The 24,418-nt window shown below is 35.9% G+C and overlaps 1 protein-coding gene across 2 annotated transcripts; it reads left to right on the top strand.

Moving 5' to 3' along the window:
- The first annotated feature begins 9,619 nt into the window (after positions 1–9,619).
- On the top strand, positions 9,620–24,211 carry IBSP (integrin binding sialoprotein). 2 transcript variants are annotated; one of them, XM_077765094.1, is made up of 7 exons: positions 9,620–9,683; positions 12,392–12,459; positions 12,549–12,599; positions 12,695–12,772; positions 17,218–17,283; positions 22,449–22,616; positions 23,212–24,211. In XM_077765094.1, the coding sequence occupies exons 2-7, from the start codon at positions 12,406–12,408 to the stop codon at positions 23,737–23,739; spliced, it is 945 nt and encodes a 314-aa protein (XP_077621220.1). In that variant the 5' UTR covers positions 9,620–9,683; positions 12,392–12,405; the 3' UTR covers positions 23,740–24,211. The 2 variants fall into 2 exon arrangements, with proteins under 2 accessions (XP_077621220.1, XP_077621221.1); XM_077765095.1 differs by having other exon boundaries at positions 9,641–9,683; positions 12,395–12,459.
- Positions 24,212–24,418: the final 207 nt, after the last annotated feature.

The raw sequence follows: 24,418 nt of genomic DNA, 5'->3' as shown, positions 1-24,418 counted from the left end.
GGTATTGACCATGTTTTTTAGAGTTGTTATATTTTTTCTTAATATGATTCATTTTATTTCTGACTTGGTCTATCATTTAACTCATCATCACTTTATTCCATCTAATTTTATTATACATTGTTTTAAAATTTTTTAGATTTTATTTCTAATTTTTTTAATGTTTTATTTATTTCTGAGAGAGAGAGAGAAATAAACAGCGTGAGCAGGGGAGTGTCAGAGAAAAGAGATACAGAATCTGAAGCAGGCTCCAGGCTCTGAGCTAGCTGTCAGCACAGAGCCCAACGCAGGGCTCGAACTCAGGAACTGTGAGATCATGACCTGAGCCGAAGTCAGACGCTTAACCGACTAAGCCACCCAGACACCCCAAAATGTTTTAGATTTTAAACACTGAGGAGAGGGGTGCCTGCGTGGATCAGTCAGTTAAGAATCTGACTCTTGATTCTGGATAAAGTCATGATCTTACAGTTGTGAGACTAAGCCTGCCTTGTCTTGGCACCAGGCGTGGAGCCTGCTTAAGATTTTCTCTCTCTCTCTCTCTCTCTCTCTNCTCTCCCAGGAGAATATAAATGTATATGTATAACCATCTTGTGTTTAAAATTAAAAATCCCTTTAAGAAATGGATTTCTTAAGCATTCAAAATTTGAACGTAAATAACTGATATTTTATTCTTTGAGGTAAAAGTAGGTAGATTAGGAGGAGAAAGGAACTCATATTCCCAGCTCAAATTCTGGCATAGTAGGAAAACTTCATCTTCAGTAATAAGGGTCATATGTAAGAAAATCAGTCATTCATTCAGTCATCAATTATTTATTTTTTAAATTTTGTTTAATATTTTATTTTTGAGACAGAGAGAGAAAGAGGGAGAGAGCGAGCACAAGCAGGGGAGGGGCAGAGAGGGAGGGAGACATGGAATCCAAAGCAGGCTCTAGGCTCTGAGCTGTCAGCACAGAGCCTGACAGAGAGCTCAAACTCATGAACCATGAGATCATGGCCTGGGGCGAAGTTGGAACTTAACCAACTGAACCACCCAGGTTCCCCCAGTCACCCAATATGTAGTATGCTCTTTTTATATACGCAGTACCATGACAGTAATACAGGAAGTTATTTGGGAATAGAGAAAAATTGATGAATTAACAAGAAAATTTCAAAAGAAAAAGAAAAAACCCTAAAATCAAAATTTTTTAGGGATGAAAATCTAGATTAAAAACTCAGGTAGGAGGGAGAAACCAGCTTCAAGAAAATGAGACATACATAAATTATTCTTTCAAAGAAAGAAGTTTGCTTGGAATGTGCTAGGCCATTCTTATCCTTAAGAATTCACATTAGACACATTCAAGCAAAAAGTATCAAAGTAAATCCCAATAAAAGTCCACTAAATGGTCAGCTGGCCTCAGATTTTCATTGAATGTTGTAACCTTTATAGTTGATGTAATGCAATGAGCCATATCTCATACAAAATTACAGCAAGACCACAAGTAAAGATTGGCAGGGATTTGTTTTCCATGGAATCACAAACTGTTATTATTGCAGATCATTGCAAAAGGTCCAAGGCAATGAAAAACCTAGGATATACCAAAAATACAACCCAGCTAGTAACTAAGACTATGTTTGTCAATTATGCAATTGTGAAATCCCTGAAATGATGATGTCTGAGAACACATTTTTCAGTTTTCCATGAAAGAATGTGCTGATTTTATTAAAAATTATATATAGAAATAGATATATAGAGATATACAAATACATATATGCATATATATAATACTAATATTAGTCATTTTAACACCACAAAGTGAACATTCATCAATCAGGTTATACACATGTAACTAAATAATTAGATAATAGCACAGAACATAAGGCTTACTGTTATTGTACTCTAGAAGCAGAAATTTGCTTCTAACTAAAAACATGAAGAGGTCAAGGAAAATTATTCAATAAAGAACAAGATTAAAATTACCCTCAATTTGTCCATATATAGAAAAGAATTTTTGTTTGTTCTTTAACTGTGGCTGATATAGACATGGCAGCCTTCTTGAAATCAGTATAGATTCCCTTCCCCATTCTTAGATATTACAGTGGTGTGTGGCCCTTCAAAGCTCAACTCTTTCCAACAAAATCTTATTCCTTAGTATTTAATTTCTCTTCTTAGGGAGACATTAATTTAAATTTTTCTTAGTGGGCAAAAATGAAAAAAATTACAAAACACTATGATAGTCATTCATTCATTCATTCATTCATTCACACTTAGTCAGCCATTATTTCAAGAACACTTATTGAGTAAATGACCTACAGAAGGCGCTGTGATGATTGGTTAAAGATACAATGGTAAATAAGACCCTGTTCCTGTCCTAAACAACTCCTACCCTATCCAGACAGCAGGAGAGACATGCAACCAGCTGCAATAAAGAAGGATCAGGACTATTATAGGAGTGCTTGGAAATACAGAAGAGGTATCCAACTCAGACAAGGTGGGGATAAGAATCAAGACAGGCTTTCTGAAGGATATGACTTCAGAACTGAGTCGTGAATGACAGGTCAAAGTTAGACAGACAAAGATAGCATGCACAAAGGCTCCCAGAAAAAGACCTGAGGTAGAAAAAAGGAAATGAAATACTTTAGTATGACTTTAGCTTAGTGTGAGGTAAGAAAGTATAATGGGTGGGGCTGAAGTCTTATGCAAAAGCCAGAAATTAAAGGGCTTTCTATGCAACAGTGAGAGTGTAAATTTTATACTGAAGGTATTAGTGTCATTTTAAGCAGAGACTGAAGGCAGAAATTATTTTGGCCATGCTGTGGAAAGCAGACTGGAGAGAAAGTAAAGATATTCTTATATTAACCCAGGTGAGATAGCACTGGCCTCAAATAAGAGAACAGTAGTAGTAGGGGTGGACGGAGGTAAGATTTGAGGGTTGTAGAACTCACAGGAATTCACAAGACTACACTGAGGTACAAAAACAAGGACATATAGGTAATAAGAATGACATTCAGATTTCGAGCTTGAGCAATTGGAACAGGAACAGGAGGAAGAACAGTTGGGAATCTGAGGTAATTTTGGAAATTTAGAAATTCCATGTAGGATATTCTTTTTTTTCTTAATGTTTATTCATTTTGAGAGAGAGAGAGAGAGAGAGAGATTGTGAGTGGGGGAGGGGTAGAGAGAGAGGGAGACACAAAATTGGGAGCAGGCTCCAGGCTCTGAGTTGTCAGCACAGAGCCCAACATGGGGCTTGAACTCCAGAATCGTGAGATCATGACCAGAGCCAAAGTCAGACACTTAACTGACTGAGCCACCCAGGCACCTCTAGACATTTCTATTGTAAGTTTGGTATTCATTGTTTCTCAGCCCTTTGGCTAAGATCAAGTGTAAGTTTGATATTCAACCCTGAAGCATAGGAGGAATATCCATACTAAAACCAAATGAGTAAGTGAAGCCATGGGAATGAAAGAGATCATCAAGAGAGACCCTGGAGAATGAGAAGAGGCGACGGACAAGGACAGATACCTGAAAACAAAAATATCTAAAATACAGAGAAAGAGTAACAGCAGTTGAGAAATAGTAGGCAGGGAGGAAGAGAAGATCAGAGAATGGAATACCATGCATGTGGTAGGTAGGTAGAGGCTTTTGAAAGAGGAGGAAACAATCAATGGCATCAACTGCTATCAATGCAAGAAGAAAAGGACTGAGAGTGTTCATTCCAGTTAACTAGCAAGCACTCATTGATTAACCAAAATTAATTCATCGGTAACCTTTATGAGACAAATTTCCACAAAGTTGTGGGGGCAAAAGCCATATTGCATTAAGTTGAGAAATGAGCAGAAGGTGAAGGAATTGGGTCATTAGGGGGGGCCTGGGTGGCTCAGCCATTTGAGCATCTGATGTCAACTCAGGTCATGATCCCAGTTTGTGGGTTCAAGCCCCGCTTCAGAATCTGTGCTGACAGCTCAGGGGCTGGAGTCTGCTCTGGATTCTGTGTCTCCCTCTCTCTCTGCCCCCCATCCCACTCTGTTTCTAGCTCTCTCTCAAAAATAAACAAACACAAAATTTTTAAAAATTGGGTCATTAAAAGTTGACAACTTTCAGGGCACATGGGTGGTTCAGCTGGTTAAATGTCAGACTCTTGATTTTGGCTCAGGTAATGATCTCATGGTTCATGGGTTTGAGCCCAGCATCGGGCTCTGTGCTCACTGTAGAGAGCCTGCTTGGGATTCTCTGTCTCCCTCACTCTCTGCCTCCTTCTTTCTCTCAAAAATAAATAAATAGGGGCGGCTGGATGGCTCAGTCAGTTGAGCATCTGACTTCAGCTTGGTCATGATCTCATGGTTCATGGGTTTGAGCCTCACACCAGGTTCTGTGCTGACAGCTCGGAGCCTAGAGCCTGCTTCAGATTCTGTGTCTCCCTCTCCCTCTGTCCCTCCCCTTCTNCTCTTCTCTCTCTCTCTCTTTCTGTCTCTGTCTCTGTCTCTCTCTCTCTCTCTCCCCTTCTGTCCCTCCCCAGTTCTCTCTCTCTCACACACACCCTCTCTCTCTTTAGAAAAAAAAAATATNGCTGACAGCTCGGAGCCTAGAGCCTGCTTCAGATTCTGTGTCTCCCTCTCCCTCTGTCCCTCCCCTTCTCATGCTCTGTCTCTTTCTCTCTCTCAAAAATAAATATTAAAAATATTTTAAAAAAATAAACATTTTTTAAAAAGTTGACACTCTCAAGAAACTTAATTGTGAAGAAGAAGACAGAAATATGGGAATGTGTATATATGAAGAGGGTTTTTGTTTCTCTGTTTTATGAAAGAGATTTGAAAATTATATGCAAATGAAAGAGAGCCAATAGGGAAAAGTAGATGGTAAAGTAGACAGAGAAAGATAGCTGGGAAACTACAGAAAGATCCAACAAGACTTAACTATTATTTACTTCACCCAAATCTTGAATAAAGATTTGGAGAGGGAAAACAAATTCAGAAGCTTTCCCTTAGAGACAGGAACCACATCACAGAGAACAGTCTATTAGTAGTCTGCCCTTAGATCTACCATCTACTAACAGCTTTGTGTGTTAACCTTCACCTTTATTTAGAAAGGACAAGGAATCAATGTTCACCTGATGTCAGTTTCTATGAGAACATCTTGTCTTGTGTAAATAACCACAGATGTGGTTTCCCTGACTCCATATACAGTAATTTAAACAGATATACTCCTTGCCCTTCAGAAGCTCACAATAAAAAACAGATGACAAGCACACACATCCACCACCACTACTACCACATGAGGTCACAATATTATAGTAAGAGAACATGATGCTTCTTCAACAGGAATTTATATTAGGTACGAGTTTAGTATTTGTTATTTCTGGCTATGGAATACATGAGAGTTTTATTGGAATATTGGGTGGGGTTAGGAAAAGCATTACTGGACTTCCACATAAACAGAGGCAGTCTGGGAAGTAAGTGGGGAGGGAGAGCTTGACTGGATTATAAACTCTGAGGGGGAAAAAAAAACCCCGTCTGTTGTATCTCCTAACACCAGGCTTATAAGAGCTCAGTAAGTGACAACAATTGATCGATTGTATAAAGTCCCAAATCCAAATACTCATTAATGAAAAAACTAGTTTTTCCAACTAGGTTCCTCTAAGGTTGAACAGGTAAGCATGGATGGAAGACATAATGTATACTGTAATTAAAAGGACTGGCTAGAAAAGGTTTCCAGTGATGTGATATCAAAGAACAATCAGGCTGATGATGAGACAGTTCAGGAGAAGAGTACTGTAGAGGTAAGTATTGGTGACCAAACTAGATACTACCTTTTGGTTTCAGAGAAAGAGTGGATATGGAAGAACTATTATAAGGGTGTAGTAATAAACACAGTGTTGGCATAGCCAAGATTTTAGCATTTTTCTAATGGAGGGATAGAAGTTTTATCATTTATTCTAAAAAATTCTAGTTATTAAGATTTCAATTAAGAGCTGCCAAGGGACCTCACATGAAAATGTTTTAATACTATTTATCTACTTTTTAGACTTGGCTATTCATAAGTCTTATATAGACAATTTTGCAATATATTCTAGCAGGCAAGAAGTAGTAAATGATATTGGAAAAGAAAGTTGGGGATGCCTGGGTGGCTTAGTCGGTTGAGCGTCCAACTTCAGCTCAGGTCATGATTTCACAGTTCATGAGGTCGAGCCTTGTATGAGCTCCCTGCTGTCAGTGCAGAACTTTTGGATCTTCTGTCTCCCTCTCTCTCTCTGTACCTTCCCCACTTGCTCACTCTCTCTCAAAAATAAATTAAAAAAAATAAAATTGGGGTCATACTTTTTAGGTTGAAAGAGTTTTACTCAAGGTCAAAAGCTAGTAAGAGACAGCACCAGGACTCTACCTCAATCCTTGATTCTAAATCCTGTGGTCACAGAATATTTTGGAAAGAGAAATAGGCAACATGCCCACAATTAGAATATTCTGACTGTAACCTGGCAAGAAGTAATGAGGTCTTGAACAAACACAGGGGCAACAAGAAAGGAGAGAAAAGTCTAGATTCCAAAGAACCATGGAGGTGGTGTTAATAGGATTTGACAACGGAGTATATATGGCATGTAAAAAAGAGGGATACAACACAATGAGTGTGGGGTTTCCCCAGAAATGACTCACCACACAGTGCAACTTGGTTGTGGCATGCCAATGAGATGAATGTGTGTTCATAGGTCATCTAAGAAAATCAACTCATAACAACCAGTTTAAATAAAGATTATCATAACAATGAGATTGCAACAAAAAGTGTTGTTGAGGGGCACCTGGATAAAGAAGATGTGGTATATACACACAATGCAGTATTACTCAGCCATAAAATAGAATGAGATCTTGCCAGTTGTGACAACATGGATGGATCTAGAGGATATTATACTAAGTGAAATAAGTCCAAAAGAAAAAGACATGTCATATGATGTCACTTACATGTGAAAACTAATAAAACAACTAACAAACACAAAGAGCAGAAACAAACTCGTAAATACAGGGAAAAAACTGATGGCTGTCAGAGGGGAGGAGGATGGAGGGATTAACAAAATGGGTGAAGAGGAGTGGGAGATACAGGCTTCCAGTTATGGAATGAATAAGTCACAGGGATGGAAGGTGCAGCATAGGTAATACAGTCAAGGGGAATGTAATAGCATTGTATGCTTATAGGTGGTAGCTACCCTTGTAGTGAGCATAGTATAAAGTAGAGTTGTTGAATCACTATGTTGTACACATGAAACAAATGTAACATTGTGTATCACTATACTTCAATTAAAAAATATGATTTTGGGGTAGCTGGGTGGCTCAGTCAGTTAAGTGTCTGACTTCCGGCTCAGGTCGTGAGTTCAAGTCCCACATTAGGCTCTGTGCTGACAGCCCAGAGCCTGGAGTCGGCTTCAGACTCTGTGTCTCCCTCTCTCTGCTCCTCCCCAACTCATGCTCTGTCTCTCTGTCTCTCTTTCTCAAAAATAAACATTAAAAAAAATTTTTAATATGAGTTCAATAGAAATTAGATATTTTTTCCTAAAAAAAGAATGATACTATTCTCCCAAAATTAACAATAATTTCATAATATCATAAAATATTTGGTCAGCATTCAACATTTCTCCAATTGTTTCATAATATCTCTAGATATAACTCTGAAGTCTTTTTTTAATCTATTGTTTCCCCTTCCTTCTTTTAAAATTTTTCTTGCTAATAAAATAGAAGCCAGGTAATATGTCTTATAAAGTTTCCCACATTCTGGATTTTGATCAATACACCCCTGTGGTGTCATTTTATGTATTCTTTTGTACCTTACTAGGTACAAAATGTGTCTCTCACCTGGCACATAGAGAGTCTTCATCAGATTCAAGTCCAGTTATTTGGCAAGAATACTTCACAGGTTATAGAGGCACACAGTGGCTGGTTCTTTTTTGGTTGAAAATAGCCCTTATTTTTAAAATATGGATTAAATTGAAGCCTCATTGTCATCAAGTGGTTCACACAGTGGTAAAATCAAGAACAAACCCCTAGCCTTTTCATTCTCAGTTCCTTACTCCTTTCATTATATTATATACTGTTAACATCTCACTGAATTATAATATACCAATTACTCTGCTAGGTATGATATGAGATATGGTCCCTCTACTCACAAAATTACCCAAGCCATAAGTCCAGAAGTCATCCTAGGCTTCTCTACTTCTCTTACTTTAACTAAGTCCTATCAGTTTTATCTACTTAACATCTTTCTCATTTGTTCCATCCTTTCCACCCCCACGGCTATTGCTTTAGTTCAGACCTTTGTCACTGTTTTCCTGAAACACTAGAATAGCCTCTTGGAGCCCCTCTCCTCCATAGCTATCTTGCCTTCTTCAACCCAGATATGCCTTGTCAACAAAGGATTTTTCTAAGTTACAAATCTAAATAAATTATTTTTCTGCATTAACCTTTTGGTATTTTCTTTTCCATGGTAGAGTTCATACTCCTTAGTGCAACCTACAGTCAACTCCATCACCTGGTCTTTATCCATTCAACCACCCTCATCTTCATTACTCATACTCACTATATTCCAGTTTATTGAATCAATGAAGCCTTCTGAATGTGCCAACAAGGATTTATAGTGATTAAAGGTAGATTCTAGAAATAGACTTGACTTTGATCTCTATATTCCCCCATTTCCTAGGACATACCGTCTCTGTGTCTCACTTACCTCACTTATAGAATGGGATAATCTAACTGAATTATTTTCTGTATGTGTGAAGGATGACTGAAATAGCACAGGAACTAGCATGAGAGCACTTAGCAAATATTAGACAGTGTCAGTATCACTATGTTCATTCATTTCTGTATCCTTTAAATCTATTCCTAAGAATGCTTTCCTTTTCTTTCTTGATAATCTCTCCCTTACTGATAACTAGAAAATTCCTATTCTGATCTCTAAACCTTGTAGATATTTTCATCACTGTGCTCTACAGGTGTAAGTCTATCTCTCTATGCAACTGTGTAAATTTTAGACAGGGACCAGATCTTTCTTATATTTGGCTCTTCATGTCCTGGAATACTGGCTTTCCACTGTCCTGGTTTAGTGGAAAGCTCAATAACTCCAGTTTTGTGGTAGAATGAACAAAATTGATGGAGTTGTTTTTAATTCTATTAATTTTAATTTATGAGTCACTGAAACATGTTAGAAAAAATATAAAATTGATATTAAAATATTAACTGTTCATCAGCTCCTTTATTATTTGTTTACTAAATTAATAATGCAGGATTGTATCTGATGAGAAGAAGTTTCCTTTCCTTTCATCAGAGTGAAAACTTGTATAATCATAAAATTTTTAAATGGTTAAATCTTTAGCTATTTATTTTAATTCATATCCAGTATATTATTATATGTATTCAGAACTCAAACTATTCATCTTCATCTAAACCTTCAATTAAATTCCACAATGCAAACCTCTTGGCACTAGAACCACATTTCATGTTTATTCAACTGAGTCTGTGTCTTGAAAAAGTGTTGAAGTTTGGGGATTTTTCTGGTGAGAATCCACATTCTGACATCACCTTGTCCAGGACAGTGATTGGCTGTTAGAAGGCAAAGAAGAGTTTATAGCCAGTCACAGTAAGCAAATGAGTGAGTGAGACAGCAGAGGAAATATTCAATCTGTGTCACTCACTCCTGTGAGCCTGTTTCCTCACTCCAGAACTGCAAAAGGGTAAGATTTAATATGACAACTTCATTTTCTTAAAATCAAACAGTCCACATTTTATATCTCTGGATCTGGCTTTGACTTTTTTATTTAAATGTTGATGCTATTGCATTATATAGAAGGGCTTTGTAATTTAACACTTGTTTCTCATTAAACTAGTACCTCGGATTTTAGATTCTTTCCAAAATGTTAAACCTATCAACCTATGCATGTAAATAAGTTTTTGATATTGTTCACATAAACTATAAAGCTACTTCCTATCTCACCATCTCACAAATAACTTTCCTAGCTCTGATGTAGTCAAGATAAACTAGCTAAAATACTATTTTTCACTTGTAAATCTGCCTCAATGTATACAGACTTCTGCATAGATTATGCATAATCTATCCTTTAATTACATAAAATTTTTTTCAATATGTTATATATTTGGTTTTCAAGTGTTAATATCCCATATCTCTAAAATTAGTATGGAAAAATACATTGTACTAGAGAAATAAATAATGTTGGTAGTTTATCATACTCTCTCCAATGAAAACTTATAATTACATTTTCAAAACTATCCGTTAAGAATGTTTGAATTGTTGTCTGGGTTAGTAGTGGTCACTATAGACATCTTTGTTTTTTATGAATCATAAAGTAAATAAAATGAGATTTATGTAAGCAGTCACTTGCTGCCTTTTTATATTATTCCTGCTATGTTTTCATCTAGCTGTTCTTTTGGTTTGTTATGAGAAATTTATGTAATCAAAACCCTTTCTACAGTTCTATATACTTAAGTTTTAAGCTCTTTAAGACATTATAAGTATTCCAACTCTTTTCATAAAGCTGCAGAGCAATAATGTTCCCGTTTGCTGGTGAGTCTGACCATGGGCGATAAAGTTCAAAGTATTACTTAAGCACCTCAGTAGCAATAAAAACTTCTTATACAGATAGGCCCCCTCCGGGGCAAAGCCTCTTTATCACGATGTGGCCATTGAGAATTTTAATAAGTAGACAGAGCTGTGAGGAAGCATATAGGCATCAAAATCAAAAGACCCAGTCTGCCATAAATAGAGTGTGACTTAGGACCCAAGACACCTTCTCCAGGTTAAAGTCTTATTCTGTGTAATGTTTTAGTGTCAGATACTACTAAGGATGCCATGAATTGTGGCTAACAACAAAATGCAAAATCAAACTTCAGAATACAGACTACATGGGTTTCATACACTTTAAATATAACTTTTCCAAATGTGTTTATAGGGAAATTGCCACCACCATTACATATTACTTTTAAAATGTTGCCAAAGCTGTCACTCTCAGTTAAGCACTCTCAGTTAAGTGTATATGTCAGTGCAAGTGGGTGTGTGTGTGGGGGAGGGGGTATTAGTAGGCTTTCAGCTAAGTTTATTCAATTTCTATTAAAATAGGATTTTATCAAATAGAATAAAACTAAAGTAGGATACAATTTCATTATCCCTCTCTTTTTATGTGACGTATCTATGTGGAAGTGAGATCTCTGTATGGCTGCAAACCCCAGGATTGTTTGGGAACTATTCCCATTCTGAGAGTTGTATTTCAGAATCAATTCTTCCATAGAATTGAAGTCTCTATGATGCCTATTACCCTGACCCTGAAGAGCCCTTGATCCATCCTGTGACAGTCTCCCACACTAGTAATAGAAAGCTTGAAAGGAGCTGGAGAACAAGCTAATTTGAGAAAGTTTTCCCCTGATATCCCAAGGTGAAACTCTGATGAGCTCTTCTCAGAGAATCATTCTTAGTCATGCCTGTTTGGTGCCACATGCTATGAGAATAGTATTTCACGTATTATGGATTTCATATACCAAAAAACCAGTTTCTTCCTAAGGTAAAAGTTTTCTAAAGTAATCTCCGGAAAATTGTTCCTATTTCTCATCTTACAAATAAACTTGAGATATATATATGTATCGTACAAATAAACTTGATATATATATATGTTGGTTGTACTATATGTGTAGGTTGTATATATATATATACATATATATAGGTTGTACTATATATGTAGGTTGTAAACATCTGTGTGTGTGTGTGTGTGTGTGTGTGTAGGTTGTACAATCACTGATATAAAAGCAATCATATAAATGTATTCAGTTTTTACTTAGTTCTCAATTATAAACAAACAGGTCACATAATAACAATTCAATTCCTTAGCTGATATTCCTATGTCAATGATATCAGGAAGCCTCTGTGCCTCAATGTGAAGTACACTAGGCATTCAAGCCCCTTACAGTAATGAAATGGTCTGCCACTGACAAATCACAGCAGATAGGTTAAAATCAAATATGGAAGGTGCCTGGGTACCTCAGTCAGTTAAGAATCTGACTCTTGATATTGGTTCAGGTCATTATCTCACAGTCATGAGACTGAGACCCCATATCCCACGAGCCTGGGATTCTCTCTCCCTCTCTCTCTCTGCTCTTCCCCTGCTCCCTCTCTCTCTCTCTCAAAATAAGTAAACTTTAAAACAAATAGATAGGTAGATAGATAAAATCAAATATGGAATTCAAGATTAAACAAAGTCCATTTTTACTACTTAAAAAAAGGGAACAATTTTGAAATAAAGGCCAGAAATTTGGTCTTAATTAATCAAAACCATAATTGGACAGAAATTAAAACAAATAGTTCTTCTAGTATGAGTAAAAACAGTTACATTCTTAGTTTTAATATATATTAACTTTACCACTTCATTAATTCCAGAAGCAATCACCAAAATGAAGACTGCTTTAATTTTGCTCAGCATTTTAGGAATGGCCTGTGCTTTCTCAGTAAGTTCTGTATTAAAACCCTATATTTCCACTTTTGTCTTTTTATGTAAAAGAGACAGTATGTAATGATTACATGTTCTTTCAAACAGATGAAAAATTTGCATCGAAGAGCCAAACTAGAGGATTCTGAAGAAAATGGGGTAATTAATTTTAGCATACTTTATTGACCTGACTATACTTACTCTAGATTTATTATATGTTAAGAATGAATCTATCATTTATTTTTTTAATGCAGGTCTTTAAGTACAGGCCACGATATTACCTTTATAAGAATGCCTACTTTTATCCTCCTCTAAAACGATTTCCAGTTCAAGTAAGTATAAAAATTAATTTTCTTTCTCACCCATTATCATTTAAAGGTAATCTAATTTAACTATAAAATGCCTAAATTCAACTCTCACTGAAATTCAGCCAGAAAGACTTATTACAAAATGTTTGCTTTTAATATAATACAATAAAATTTACTCCTAAATTCTCTTCTAAAGCAGAGATATACACACAGAGAATAAAACAATTTGGGCCCAATCTAGAATGATGTAATAAAAGTGAATACCTTGGTACATAGAGTTCAGGTATTTTGGCCAAGTCACTGGCAAAATGGACTTCATCTGTTGTTGACAACAAAGTCAGTGAAAAGGCCACTAATTGTCATATTATAGTTGAGTCAAAACTGTCAAACAGCTTTTTTGCATCTAATAATTTAGCATCCTTTAATAGGTAAGGAAAAAATTGGCATCATAAACAGCAGAGATCATTTCAAACAGCATTCGTGACTGCTGAAGATTTTCTGTACCTCTGGCCTATGCTGGTCAGTAGAGCAGGATGTCAAACACTAAAGCACAGCTGTCACAGAAGCATGATTCAAAAACTCAAGAGAGAAACTCATGAAATGAACTAAAAGCTTGTGAGAAAAACATTCTTAAAATTTGTAAACAAAAAGGAAAATAACAAATATTAAAAATAAGAATTTCTCTTTTTACTGGGTTCCTGGTGAAGAAGGCCTTTGAAAACTAGAGGGTGTGGTGTTGATTTAAAATATTCGACAAACCAGAACTGTGCTATTTTTATTGCTATATAGTTTGGGTTCAGGGCACCAATTATGCACCATCTGACCCAGGATTCCTGGGACACTACAAGTAGTCAAGATGCTGAAATCGATGCCTCAGCACAGTGGCTTGGCAGAGCGTCCTACCGTATGTTGGACTAACCCATTTCTAAATAATATAGTGATAGGAAATGATAATCCTAAAGTATTTATAGCACCATAATAATTATGGGGCATGCATAAGGCCACAGAAATATGAGCATAGATGATATAAGAGTTGTTAGTTTTCAAAACCGTCTTCATTTCTTTGGTATACCTCAGGACCACAAATAAACAGTGCTCACTTAAATGTCTGCTTCATTCTCTTTCTTAAACTAAATGGAAATGGTAATAAATTTAAATTTCTAACTAGTTCCTCAAAATTTTTTTATAATGTTTTTATTTATTTCTGAGAGAGAGAGAGAGAGACAGACAGCATGAGCAGGGGAGGGTCAGAGTGAGGGGGAGACAGAATCTGAAACAGGCTCCAGGCTCTGAGCTGTCAGCACAGAACTCAATTTGGGGCTCGAACCCACGAATCATGAGATCATGACCTGAGCCGAAGTCAGACACTTAACCGACTGAGCCACCCAGGCGCCCCCTAGTTCCTCAAATTTTCTAAAATATCAGGTGCTTAAGAGATATTCCCACCTATCAATTTTTATAGACATATAAATGTGATCCAATTAAAATATCCATAGTGAAAAGATAGTAGGAGAGGTTCTATTTTTCATTCCTGATAAATTCAAAGTTCAAAGATCTTTAGGTGGATCTTTAATACAAAAAATTTAGAGAAATTATATACAGATAAGTTCATCTCAACTAATGTGGAATTTGTAAGATGGTTGTATATAACAAGTATCCAATAAAATGTATGCCCCAATCCATCAGTCTGACCTAGTATTTATGATCGTTTCTTCTTCTTTGTAAAGTCTGATTTCCAGAATTTTCTCCTTTACATGTCTACATATATATTTTCCATAACTCTGTATTATTTATTCTCTTAAGTCTAGCAAGAATTTGGTGCCCAGATTGTCATCCCAAAATGTATTAGCTGTACCGGCTCTGAAATTTATGTTTTATTCAAACAAACCTGTGTTTATATATAATCATTTCTAAAATACCAACTTTCATGAAATATGTTATATTAAGTTCAAAGCTATCAACAATCTACCCATAGCTTATCTATCTGCTTGGCTATAGAGATAAAAGTATAAATAAGCTTAACACCCTAAGCATTTTTAATTGAGGAAATTATTTCTTTTAGGATTCAATTATTTGAATTGTTTGTGAACTCTTACAAGGCAGAAACTTTATATTTCTTTTATTGGACTCATCTCAGCTATCACGTGCTTGACACAGGGAAATTGCCTATGTTTCCAACTTCATCTCTTACTATGATCCTCATTTTCAAAACAATGCCTGAAATGTAATTTCGGGATTGAATAAATGGGAGTGATAGAAGCTGAAAGGAGTAATGGTTGTGTATGTGTATGTGTGTGTGTGTGTGTGTGTGTGTGTGTGTGTGTGTGTGATATATATTTTGACTTCCAGAAGAATATGACTTAGTTACAAATTGGAAATAAGGCACAAATGAAAGGAAAAAAAAGAAAATGCCAAGATTTCGGGGGATTTCATGAAGGTCTTTTTTGTTTCTTTTAATTTTTTTTTACAAATAGTTTATTGTCAAGTTGGTTTCCATATAACACCCAGTGCTCATCCCCACAAGTGCCCTCCTCCATGCCCATCCCCCCTCCCCCCCACATCCATCAGTCCTCAGTTTGTTCTCAGCATTCAAGAGTCTCTCATGGTTTGCCTCTCTCCATTTCCCCCACCATTTCCCCCCTTCTTCTCTCCCATGGTTCTCAGTTAAGTTCCTCCTAATCCTCCTATATGTGCAAACATATGATATGAAGTTTTAAAATTGTTCTCAGTGTAGACACTAACTGAAGAGTCATGTAGTTGGGATAGCAAGAAAGCTAGAGGTGAGGAAACTTGTAAAAAGATTCAAACACTCTCACTGGGACAAAATACATTGCAGAAATATGCTGCCCTCTCTATTAACTAACAAACAGAAATGGTTTACATGTAATACTATGTTTTATTCACCCTCTGGGCTAAGGAAACACAACCCTTAAGGTCATGGCAGTGGAAGAGCAGGTCTAATTATTTTTTTTTACACCCAAGGTTGGTTATTCTTGGATCAAGGGAATAAACATTCTCTTTTCTTGGGTGGAGGCCATGGCCACCTGAAGAATGAGCCATACAGGGACAACCCTGAGCAGGACTGGAACATGAGTGCTTCCTCATATCTGATTTCTAAACCTGAGCTTCTTCTGCAGCTCTATTTTTGAAGACCCACAGTATTTAACTGGGTCATCAGAATCAAAGCTAAGATTTACAGGGCAGAAAATGACAGAACCTTGGGCTCTTGGGTGGCTCAGTTGGTTAAGCGCCAGACTTCGGCTTAGCTCATGATCTCACAGTTCGTGGGTTAGAGCCCTACATTGGGCTCCGTGCTGACAGCTCAGAGCCTGGAGCCTGCTTCGGATTCTGTGTCTCCATCTCTCTCTGCCCCTACACCATTCCTGCTCTGTCTCACTCTCTCTCAAAAATAAATAAACATTAAAAATAATAATAAAAAAGAAAATGACAGACTCTTAAGTTGGGTATCCATTTATCCACCTGGTGCCATTAGGGGTAGTAGCAGAAAAAGAAGGAAAATTCAATTTATCATTGGAAGATGAAAAGTCTCCTCTGTCTTAAAGTCTGATAAGAGATGTTTAGGTTTATATTTCCTCTTAAAAAGTAGCAAAGGTCATTAACTTATAATTATATTTTTATACACAGATCCTTGGTTTAAAATATTCTCATTCGATATTGAGCTCTTTAGAGGGATGGCACTCTGTACCTTTTTCCTAAATGAAGAAGTGAATTAATTTTGCTCTTATATAATTTTTACCTCATATATATAAAATCTCATTTATATATAGAGAGAGGCTAATTTTATGGATTAGCTTTAATTAGACTGATAGATATGAAAAACTATATGCAAATTTAATTTTCAGTCAAATTCTAATTTAAATTCATCAGAAGAGCTCATTATTTAAGAGAATTATCCAGTAATAACTTTTATTTCATAATAACCCTAATCATCATTTCATTTATATTTTATAAAGAAAATAAAACAATGTGATCTACATATTAGTTCATTTGCCTTGAACTGGTTAGAGAAGTCACAACTGCTCTGGGCTTGATTCCTTCTCTGTAAAATAAACTGAACCAGATAATCCTCATGTTCTTGTAGGCTTAGGTAATTCTATGATTCATTGCTCTCGTTTTTATATACAAAATGTTTTAACACATTTCCTATGCTTTGGGGGTTGAAATGCCTGTCTCATTTCAATATCTTGGTCATTATAAAGCTCCCCTTTCTCTCCAACCTCATTTTATATATTTCCAATCTCCTCATATCTTTTTCTCAGATTCACATGAGAACTATTCTAAATAAATAAATAAATCAAGATGGCAATACTAATTAGTTTGAGTAAATATTTTATCTTAATTCAATCAGCAGGAAATTTCCTTTGGTGTGGAATGCATGTGTATCCATATATATACACATAAACTCATATATGTATGAATTCACAAACACATATATATATATATTTTAGAGCAGTAGTGATTCATCTGAAGAAAATGGAGATGGTGACAGCTCAGAAGAGGAGGAAGAAGAGGAGGTAAGGAATTTCTGCAGGATTTTTCAAAACAAACCAGGCAGCACTAAAACAAATAGGAAACTAGTCTACTGTAGTCTGGACTTAGCAAACAAGCCATTGCCAGTTTACCAGCTACCCACAGTCTTCTATTTTGGACAAGGAGATTATTTAAATTAGAATAAGCTAAAGTGACCTGTTTAAAATGCTATTGCATTTGGCATTGAAGTTACTGTAAGTGGTGCAAAAACAAAAATGTCTCCATTGTAAGTTGGAAGAAGTGTACATTTGGATAAAAAGAAAAAGGGGTAATATTCATATTTAGGTGGATAGCATGTGATAGTAAAAGACAAGTACCTAAACTCAGTGCAATATTTGTTTTAAGGATTGAACTTAAACTCAACTTACTAAGTGGGTAGTATATGAAAAGCTAATCATATCTTCTACAATGTTACTGTGATTCATCTGGGGTTTTTTTGAGCCACCAAGTAGGGTTGTTCTTTTAAATGGGAATTTCATTTGTCATTTTGCATAAAAATAAAATTTATGTTCTTACAGAAATGCAAATACTCAAGATGTATAAATGCATACAGTACTACATATTCTATACACAGTACTACAAGGTCCTCTATAATACTACCAATTAGTATAGTTAACAGCTAAAATTCATCTGTATATCTTGGAAATTGTGCTAACCTGTTTATAACTGACACTCTTGCTCAAGAAAACATACTAATTAGGCACATTTTCCTGGATAGCCAATTATAGCTATCCACTGCTTTGGAGATCTTCTAAATTTGGGTATTCTTAACTGCTATTTATGAAGAGGCAATGATAGTTAAATGTGGATCATGGATAAATGTCTGCTATCTTGAAAACAAAATGGTATGGGAACTTTAAAAGTGACAAATAATTAGTTTGATTTTTTTTAAACCGTAAAAGTATCATTTCCAGTACTATAATTTACCCTAATAGCTTAAGGGAAGACTTTACAAGAATATCAAGCCAGTACCAGGAAAAATGCCACCTACTAAATCCCACAAAATTTTGCCACGAGTTCCGTATAGTAATCTGACACAAAAGCTAAGCTGGGGTAATCTATTTAACTACAGCTCTTTGCTGTACAGTGATCACAAAGCTGCTTTGCCAGGTAGATTTCCCAATTAGATTGCATACCTTTTGGCAACGGTTCTTCATGTTACAATGGTGGTTGAGGATAGAGGAAGTTAAAAACTACGATGAAATCACACGTGCTCAAAATTTTGCCAACAATCTCTGAACATTTACTATCCTCCCAAGACTTATCTGCAAACTCCTAATGACCCAGAGGGCAAGAGACCATAGGTTTCATCTCCAGTTTGGGAGAAACAGTACTGTATCTTCCTTATAGCTCCTCACACTGTGTAGCATAGTTTCTTATACAATATATGGTGCCCAACAAATATTTGTAGTTTGGTTTTGAAAACTTCAGAGGGATAAATACTCCAAACATCATTCATTAAAAGTGATCATAGAAAAGTGGTTAAATAAATCTGAAGGCTTCTATCCTGAAGAGATTCTGGAACTTCCTTTTCCCCATTTCTTCCCTAAAATTTCATTGGCAAGTCAGGTTAAATACATAGCATCTCCAGGAATGGTACTCACAGGAGAGGGTGCTTAGGTATATTTTATATTTGGTGACCACACTTTTTTGCCACTTCTAAACTATTCAGCCTCACTTTAAAAAATCTTTATAAAAATATAATATATACAACACAATTATCATAAGTATACAGATCATTAAAATTTCAGAAATTGAATACAGTTTCAAAAAGACCCATATCAAAAAGCAGCATATGTTTTGTGCTCCATTTTTTTCATTAACCATACCCACCAAGAGCAACTGTTATTTTGAATCCTAACAGTTTTCACCCATTTTTGCATATTATATAAATGGAATCATACTCTCTTGTGTGTGGTCTCTTCTACTCTCAACTTCAAAGGTTAATTCATATTGTTCTACAGCTGTACATTGTTCATTCTTGTCAGTATCTCATGATGTGAATGTACCACAATGTATTATTCTTTTGTTGATGGACCTTTGGGGGCAGTTTCCAACTTTGGGCTATAACAAAGAAAGCTGCTATGAACATTCTAGTACTCCTTCTGGTGAACATATGCATTTATTTCTGGAGGCCAAAAGGTATGCATATGTTCAACCCAAGTTGATGCAACCAAAGCAAATGCACTGTGATCTCCCTCTATCAGTATATTAGTTGCTCCACATTCTCACCAACAGTTGCTTCTTTCAGTCATTTTAGCCAGTCTAGTGTGTTAATAACAGTTTTAAAACATCATTGCTAATTTTTCTATTCAAAAAGATATTTGAAGCTTAACCCATCAACAGACTGACCTGTTTTCCTTTTTAATTCATTGCAACAGAATATCCTTAAAGAAAGTATCTATCATGGGAATCTACCCCCAAAACCAAGAGCACACTTTTCACACTATATATTAGCCAATTTGACAATAAATTATATTTTTTTTTTTTAAAAAAAAGGAAAGTATCTAGGAAAGAAAGGGCATTGTAGGAGAAAATATCGAAGTTCATGATTTGAGAGTTTGGATCTTTACTCATGATCTTGCCACTAGTGAACTACCATCTATTTGACCCATGTGAGTCATTTATCTCATTGCATCTCAGGTTTTTCATGTGTAAAATGATGGTACAGGACCCAAATTGTATGTTCTACTCCAAGAATCTTTCCTCCTTCTGCCCTGAAAGGTTTAGTCTGTAGGAATAAAGCATAAACATGAATAAATAAACAGTATGGTGTTTGTGGGATATTTGACACAATTAATTTAAAGACTGTTTAGGGGTAGACTTTAGTAGCCTCAAGAGTTTATTGAAACATTGGAATTTACAAATTTGATGAAACAAACATATTCTTCTTTAGTCACTTTGTTTTAGTAATAAGGTAGGCTAAACCTGGGTTGTGTTAATTTTTTTTCTTTATATAAATGTTTATTTTTTTCTTCTAATACTTTGTTTTTAAACCTGTGGATTATCTTTTTTTAAAGTTTTTATTTAAATTCCAATTAGTTAACATACAGAGTAATATCAGTTTCAAGTATATAATATACTGATTCACACTTCCATACAACACATGGTGCCCATTACAAGTGTACTCCTTAATCTCAGTTACATATATAACCTATCCCCCCAAACAATCTCTCTTCTGGTAACCATCAGTTTCTTCTCTACGGTTAAGAGTCTGTTTCTTGGTTTGCCTTTCTCTCTCCTTTTTTCCCCTGTGCTTGTTTGTTTTTTAAATTCAACATATGAGTGAAATCATACGGTATTTGTCTTCCTCTGACTTATTTTGGTTGGCATATTCTCTAGCTCCATTCACTTCATCACAATGGCAAGATTTCATTCTTTTTCATAGCTGAGTAATATTTCATTGTGTGTGTGTGTGAGAGCGTGTGCATGCGCATGTGCACACATGCACACATCACATGTTTTAAAGTCTTAGAACATAGGATGCCTAGTTAAAGTTATCTTAACACCATCATCTAAAGAGATTAGATACACTGAAATGAATTCAATTTTCCAGTACTTATTTAAAGTAAATGAACTCTCTGTGTAGGAGTTCCTGGCCTTTTTTTTTTTTTTTAAAATATTTTTATTTTATTTCTAGGGGAGAGAGAGAGAGAGAGAGAGAGAGAGAGACAGCATGAGCAGGGGAGGGTCAGAGAGAGAGGGAGATACAGACTCTGAAATAGGCTCCAGGCTCTGAGCTGGCAGCACATAGCCCGACGCGGGGCTCAAACCCACGAACCGCGAGATCATGACCTAAGCGAAAGTCGGACGCCCAACCGACTAAGCCACCCAGGTGCCCCATCCTGACCTTTTAAAATGTTTATTTATTTTTCAGAGGTGGGGAGAGAGAGAGACAGAGACAGAGACAGGGAGAGAGAGGCAGGCAGAGAGAGAGGGAGGCACAGAATCCGAAGCAGGCTCCAGGCTCTGAGCTGTCAGCACAGAGCCTGATGTGGGGCTCAAACCCATAAGCTGTGAGATCATGACCTGAGCTGAAGTTGGATGCTTAACTAAATGAGCCATCTAAGTGCCCCTGAATTCCTGACATTTAATATTGCTATGAATCACATCAGGAAATTAACTCAATTAACAAACAACTGCCTAGCAATAGAGTAAAGGTAAAGAATAAAAGGTTAAATAAAGTTATATAGTAAGATTAATAAGATTATAGTAGCATTCATTTGAGGAGTGTTAATTTTTTTAAAAAGATCATACAATAACATAATATAACCATTAAAATTTTCATGGAGTAGTTTCTTCATTGCACAGAAAAATTGGTTGTGTGTCAAATGTCTAAAATCTTCTGAATACTGCATATAATACAAAACTGGCTTATCTACTGCTAGATAAATTTTGAATTAAATATGTTTTTTCTCTAAGTACACTTGAAAGCAAATGAAATATACTCACTTCTTTTTGGTAGTAAATAAGAAATGCAATCAAATTTGTTTGAAAAGAGAGATTTCCATCAAGATTCCTTTTTGAAAAAATATCCTAGGTATAGTGTGAACAATTCACATAAATCCTCTTCCTCAACAAAAACATCATAGTGCATTAGAAAGGGCTGTTTGTTTGTTTTTTAATTAGAAAGATACAACTTCATCATGTATGAGAAGACCTTAAGCAAGTTATTTATCTTTGCTGACCTCATTTTCCCTTTCTTTCCAAAGAGAAAAATAATCCTACCTTACAAGGCTGCTATAAGGAATAACAGGTGTAAGTTCTCAGCTTATTTGTCAGCAAATGTAAGAATTCATTTACTACCATGTTGTAATAGTATTGATAAGACTTTAAGAGCCTAAAGCATGTAGAATAAAATACCATGTAGTCTGATATGCTGAAATTATTACACAAACATTTTTGAATTGATTAAATAGAATACAGAAATATCTGAAACAGACTATGTGAGGTAAGTAGAATGAGATAACTTTGAGTTGAATTCTAAGAAGTGAGGAGTGCAAATGGCACAAGAGGAAACAGAATTGTTAACATTAGGTGATGAGCTGGCTGAGGGATATGTTTTTCTCAATAATGGCTCATGACTCCAATAAATGTTACTTTTTTTTCCAACTAAACTAACTTTTCTTGCTCTGGATATTTTCACCAGGAGGCCTCAAATGAAGAAGAAAACAATGAAGAGAATGCAAATTCTGATGAAAATGAAGATGAAGAATCTGAAGCTGAGAACACCACCCTTTCAGCTACCCCTGGCTATGGAGAGATCACACCTGGAACAGGGGGCATAGGTCTAGCTGCAATCCAATTTCCCAAGAAGGTAATGATTCCTCAAAAATGTTAAACCTGATTTCATTTCTTTACTGTAGTCTAAGGTTCTCTTGACACTATACACAAGAGTATTTCATATTATCTTCATTAACTCATTGAAAAAGCAAGAGCACATTCAATTTCCCTGTTTACAAGTAAGGAAATACCTTTTCCCAGGCAAATTCTCTTCCCACGTTATTACACAGACTTTCCATATTATAACAGAAAACTAAGGACAAGCATCTTGACAATAGATAAAAGGTCCTGAAAGATGCCACTGCATCTCGGGGAAGAGGATTCTAAGACAAAGTGAATAGCGAAGCTATGGGAAGCATCTCCCACAGAGAAAGCTTATCTATCAAGTACATATTCTCCATCAAAATACAATGACAAAAGTACTAATTCTGAATTTCTAAAACATTCATCAAAGGTACTAGTTCTAAATTTTTAAAATACTCACCAATTCTTTTGTAAGTTAAACTGGCTTCAATTCAAAAATACATCTAAAACAAGGCTGTAGGTAGAGCCTGTGTTGGATGAAATAATGGTCTTAAGTTTTTACATTTTCTTACCAAATGTGGGTTTTTTGAAACTTTCCCTTACAGACTGGGGATACAAAAAAGGCTACAAAAAAGGAGGAAAGTGATGAAGAAGAAGAGGAAGATGAAGAAAATGAAGCAGAAGTTGATGAAAATGAACAAGGCATAAACAGCACCAGCACCAACAGCACAGAGGTAGAAAATGGCAATGGCAGCAGTGATGGAAACAATGGAGAAGAAGGTGAAGAAGAAAGTGTCACTGAAATCAATGCAGAAGGAACCACAGTGGCTGGAAGGCAGGACAATGGTGGCCCTAAGACAACAACCTCTCCAAATGGTGGGTTTCAACCTACAACCCCACCACTAGAGTTCTATGGGACCACCCGACCACCTAGGGAAGCCACCACCACTGGATATGAGGAAGAGTATGAACAAACAGGTACCAATGAATATGACAATGGATATGAAGTCTATGAAAATGAGAATGGAGAACCTCGTGGCGATAATTACCGAGCCTATGAGGATGAATACAGCTACTATAAAGGGCGCAGCTATGACAGCTATGATGGTCAAGATTACTACTACCATCAGTGAAGGCCCAGCCTTGAATGAATTCATCCATTCTGGCATTTTGTGTGGCTACCATTTTCAAAGTTCAACTCAGGAAGGTGCAATATAACTAATGTGCATATTATAATGTGGAATGGTGCTACTGTTCCAAAGTAATTTTCTGTAATTGCTTCTGCAAGTAATGGGCTTCTTGTTGCTTTTCCCTGGTATGTTGTTGAAAGGTTATTATAAATCAGGGCCATTAATCAAGTGATAAACTCATGAGATTGAGTTCAATTAAATGTTTTGAGGTTGTAGTTCTATAAATATTTTTTAACATGTTTGCACTATTATTAACTGCTAAAACATACTCTTTATGCAAGAAATGCTTCTATGTATTGGCATTAATGACACTATAAAGAAAATATGTGTAGTCCTTTAATCACATTGCCTATCCAATGCTGTATATTGTGTTTAATTATCATCTTCATGTATTTTTATGTGACCTTTATGTGTATTCTACCTATGGATTTTATCACAAATAAAAATGCAATCTTCCACATCTTATAATTAAGGAAAAAATGAGAGATTCGGAACGGAAAACTATGAGACTAGTGGGGAACAATGGAGCTAAAGGACAAAAGCTTATTTCTACTCTGGTTTAAAACTCAGAAGAACTAGTATTCTATCATGGCTAAATGAACATAATTAAGATTTTGACATG

The sequence above is a fragment of the Crocuta crocuta genome, unplaced genomic scaffold (assembly GCF_008692635.1).
Source record: "Crocuta crocuta isolate KB4526 unplaced genomic scaffold, BGI_CrCroc_1.0 scaffold134, whole genome shotgun sequence".
NCBI lineage: Eukaryota > Metazoa > Chordata > Mammalia > Carnivora > Hyaenidae > Crocuta > Crocuta crocuta.
This window is presented reverse-complemented; position numbering and strand designations above follow the sequence as displayed.

What these genes read in the sequence shown, in the direction of transcription:
- IBSP (XM_077765094.1), top strand. Translation starts at nt 12,406, where the DNA reads ATGAAGACTGCTTTAATTTTGCTCAGCATTTTAGGAATGGCCTGTGCT. An exon ending in TAAAACGATTTCCAGTTCAA is followed by an intron (nt 12,773 to 17,217) that starts GTAAGTATAAAA and finishes TATATATTTTAG; the next exon opens with AGCAGTAGTGATTCATCTGA. An exon ending in CAATCCAATTTCCCAAGAAG is followed by an intron (nt 22,617 to 23,211) that starts GTAATGATTCCT and finishes TTTCCCTTACAG; the next exon opens with ACTGGGGATACAAAAAAGGC.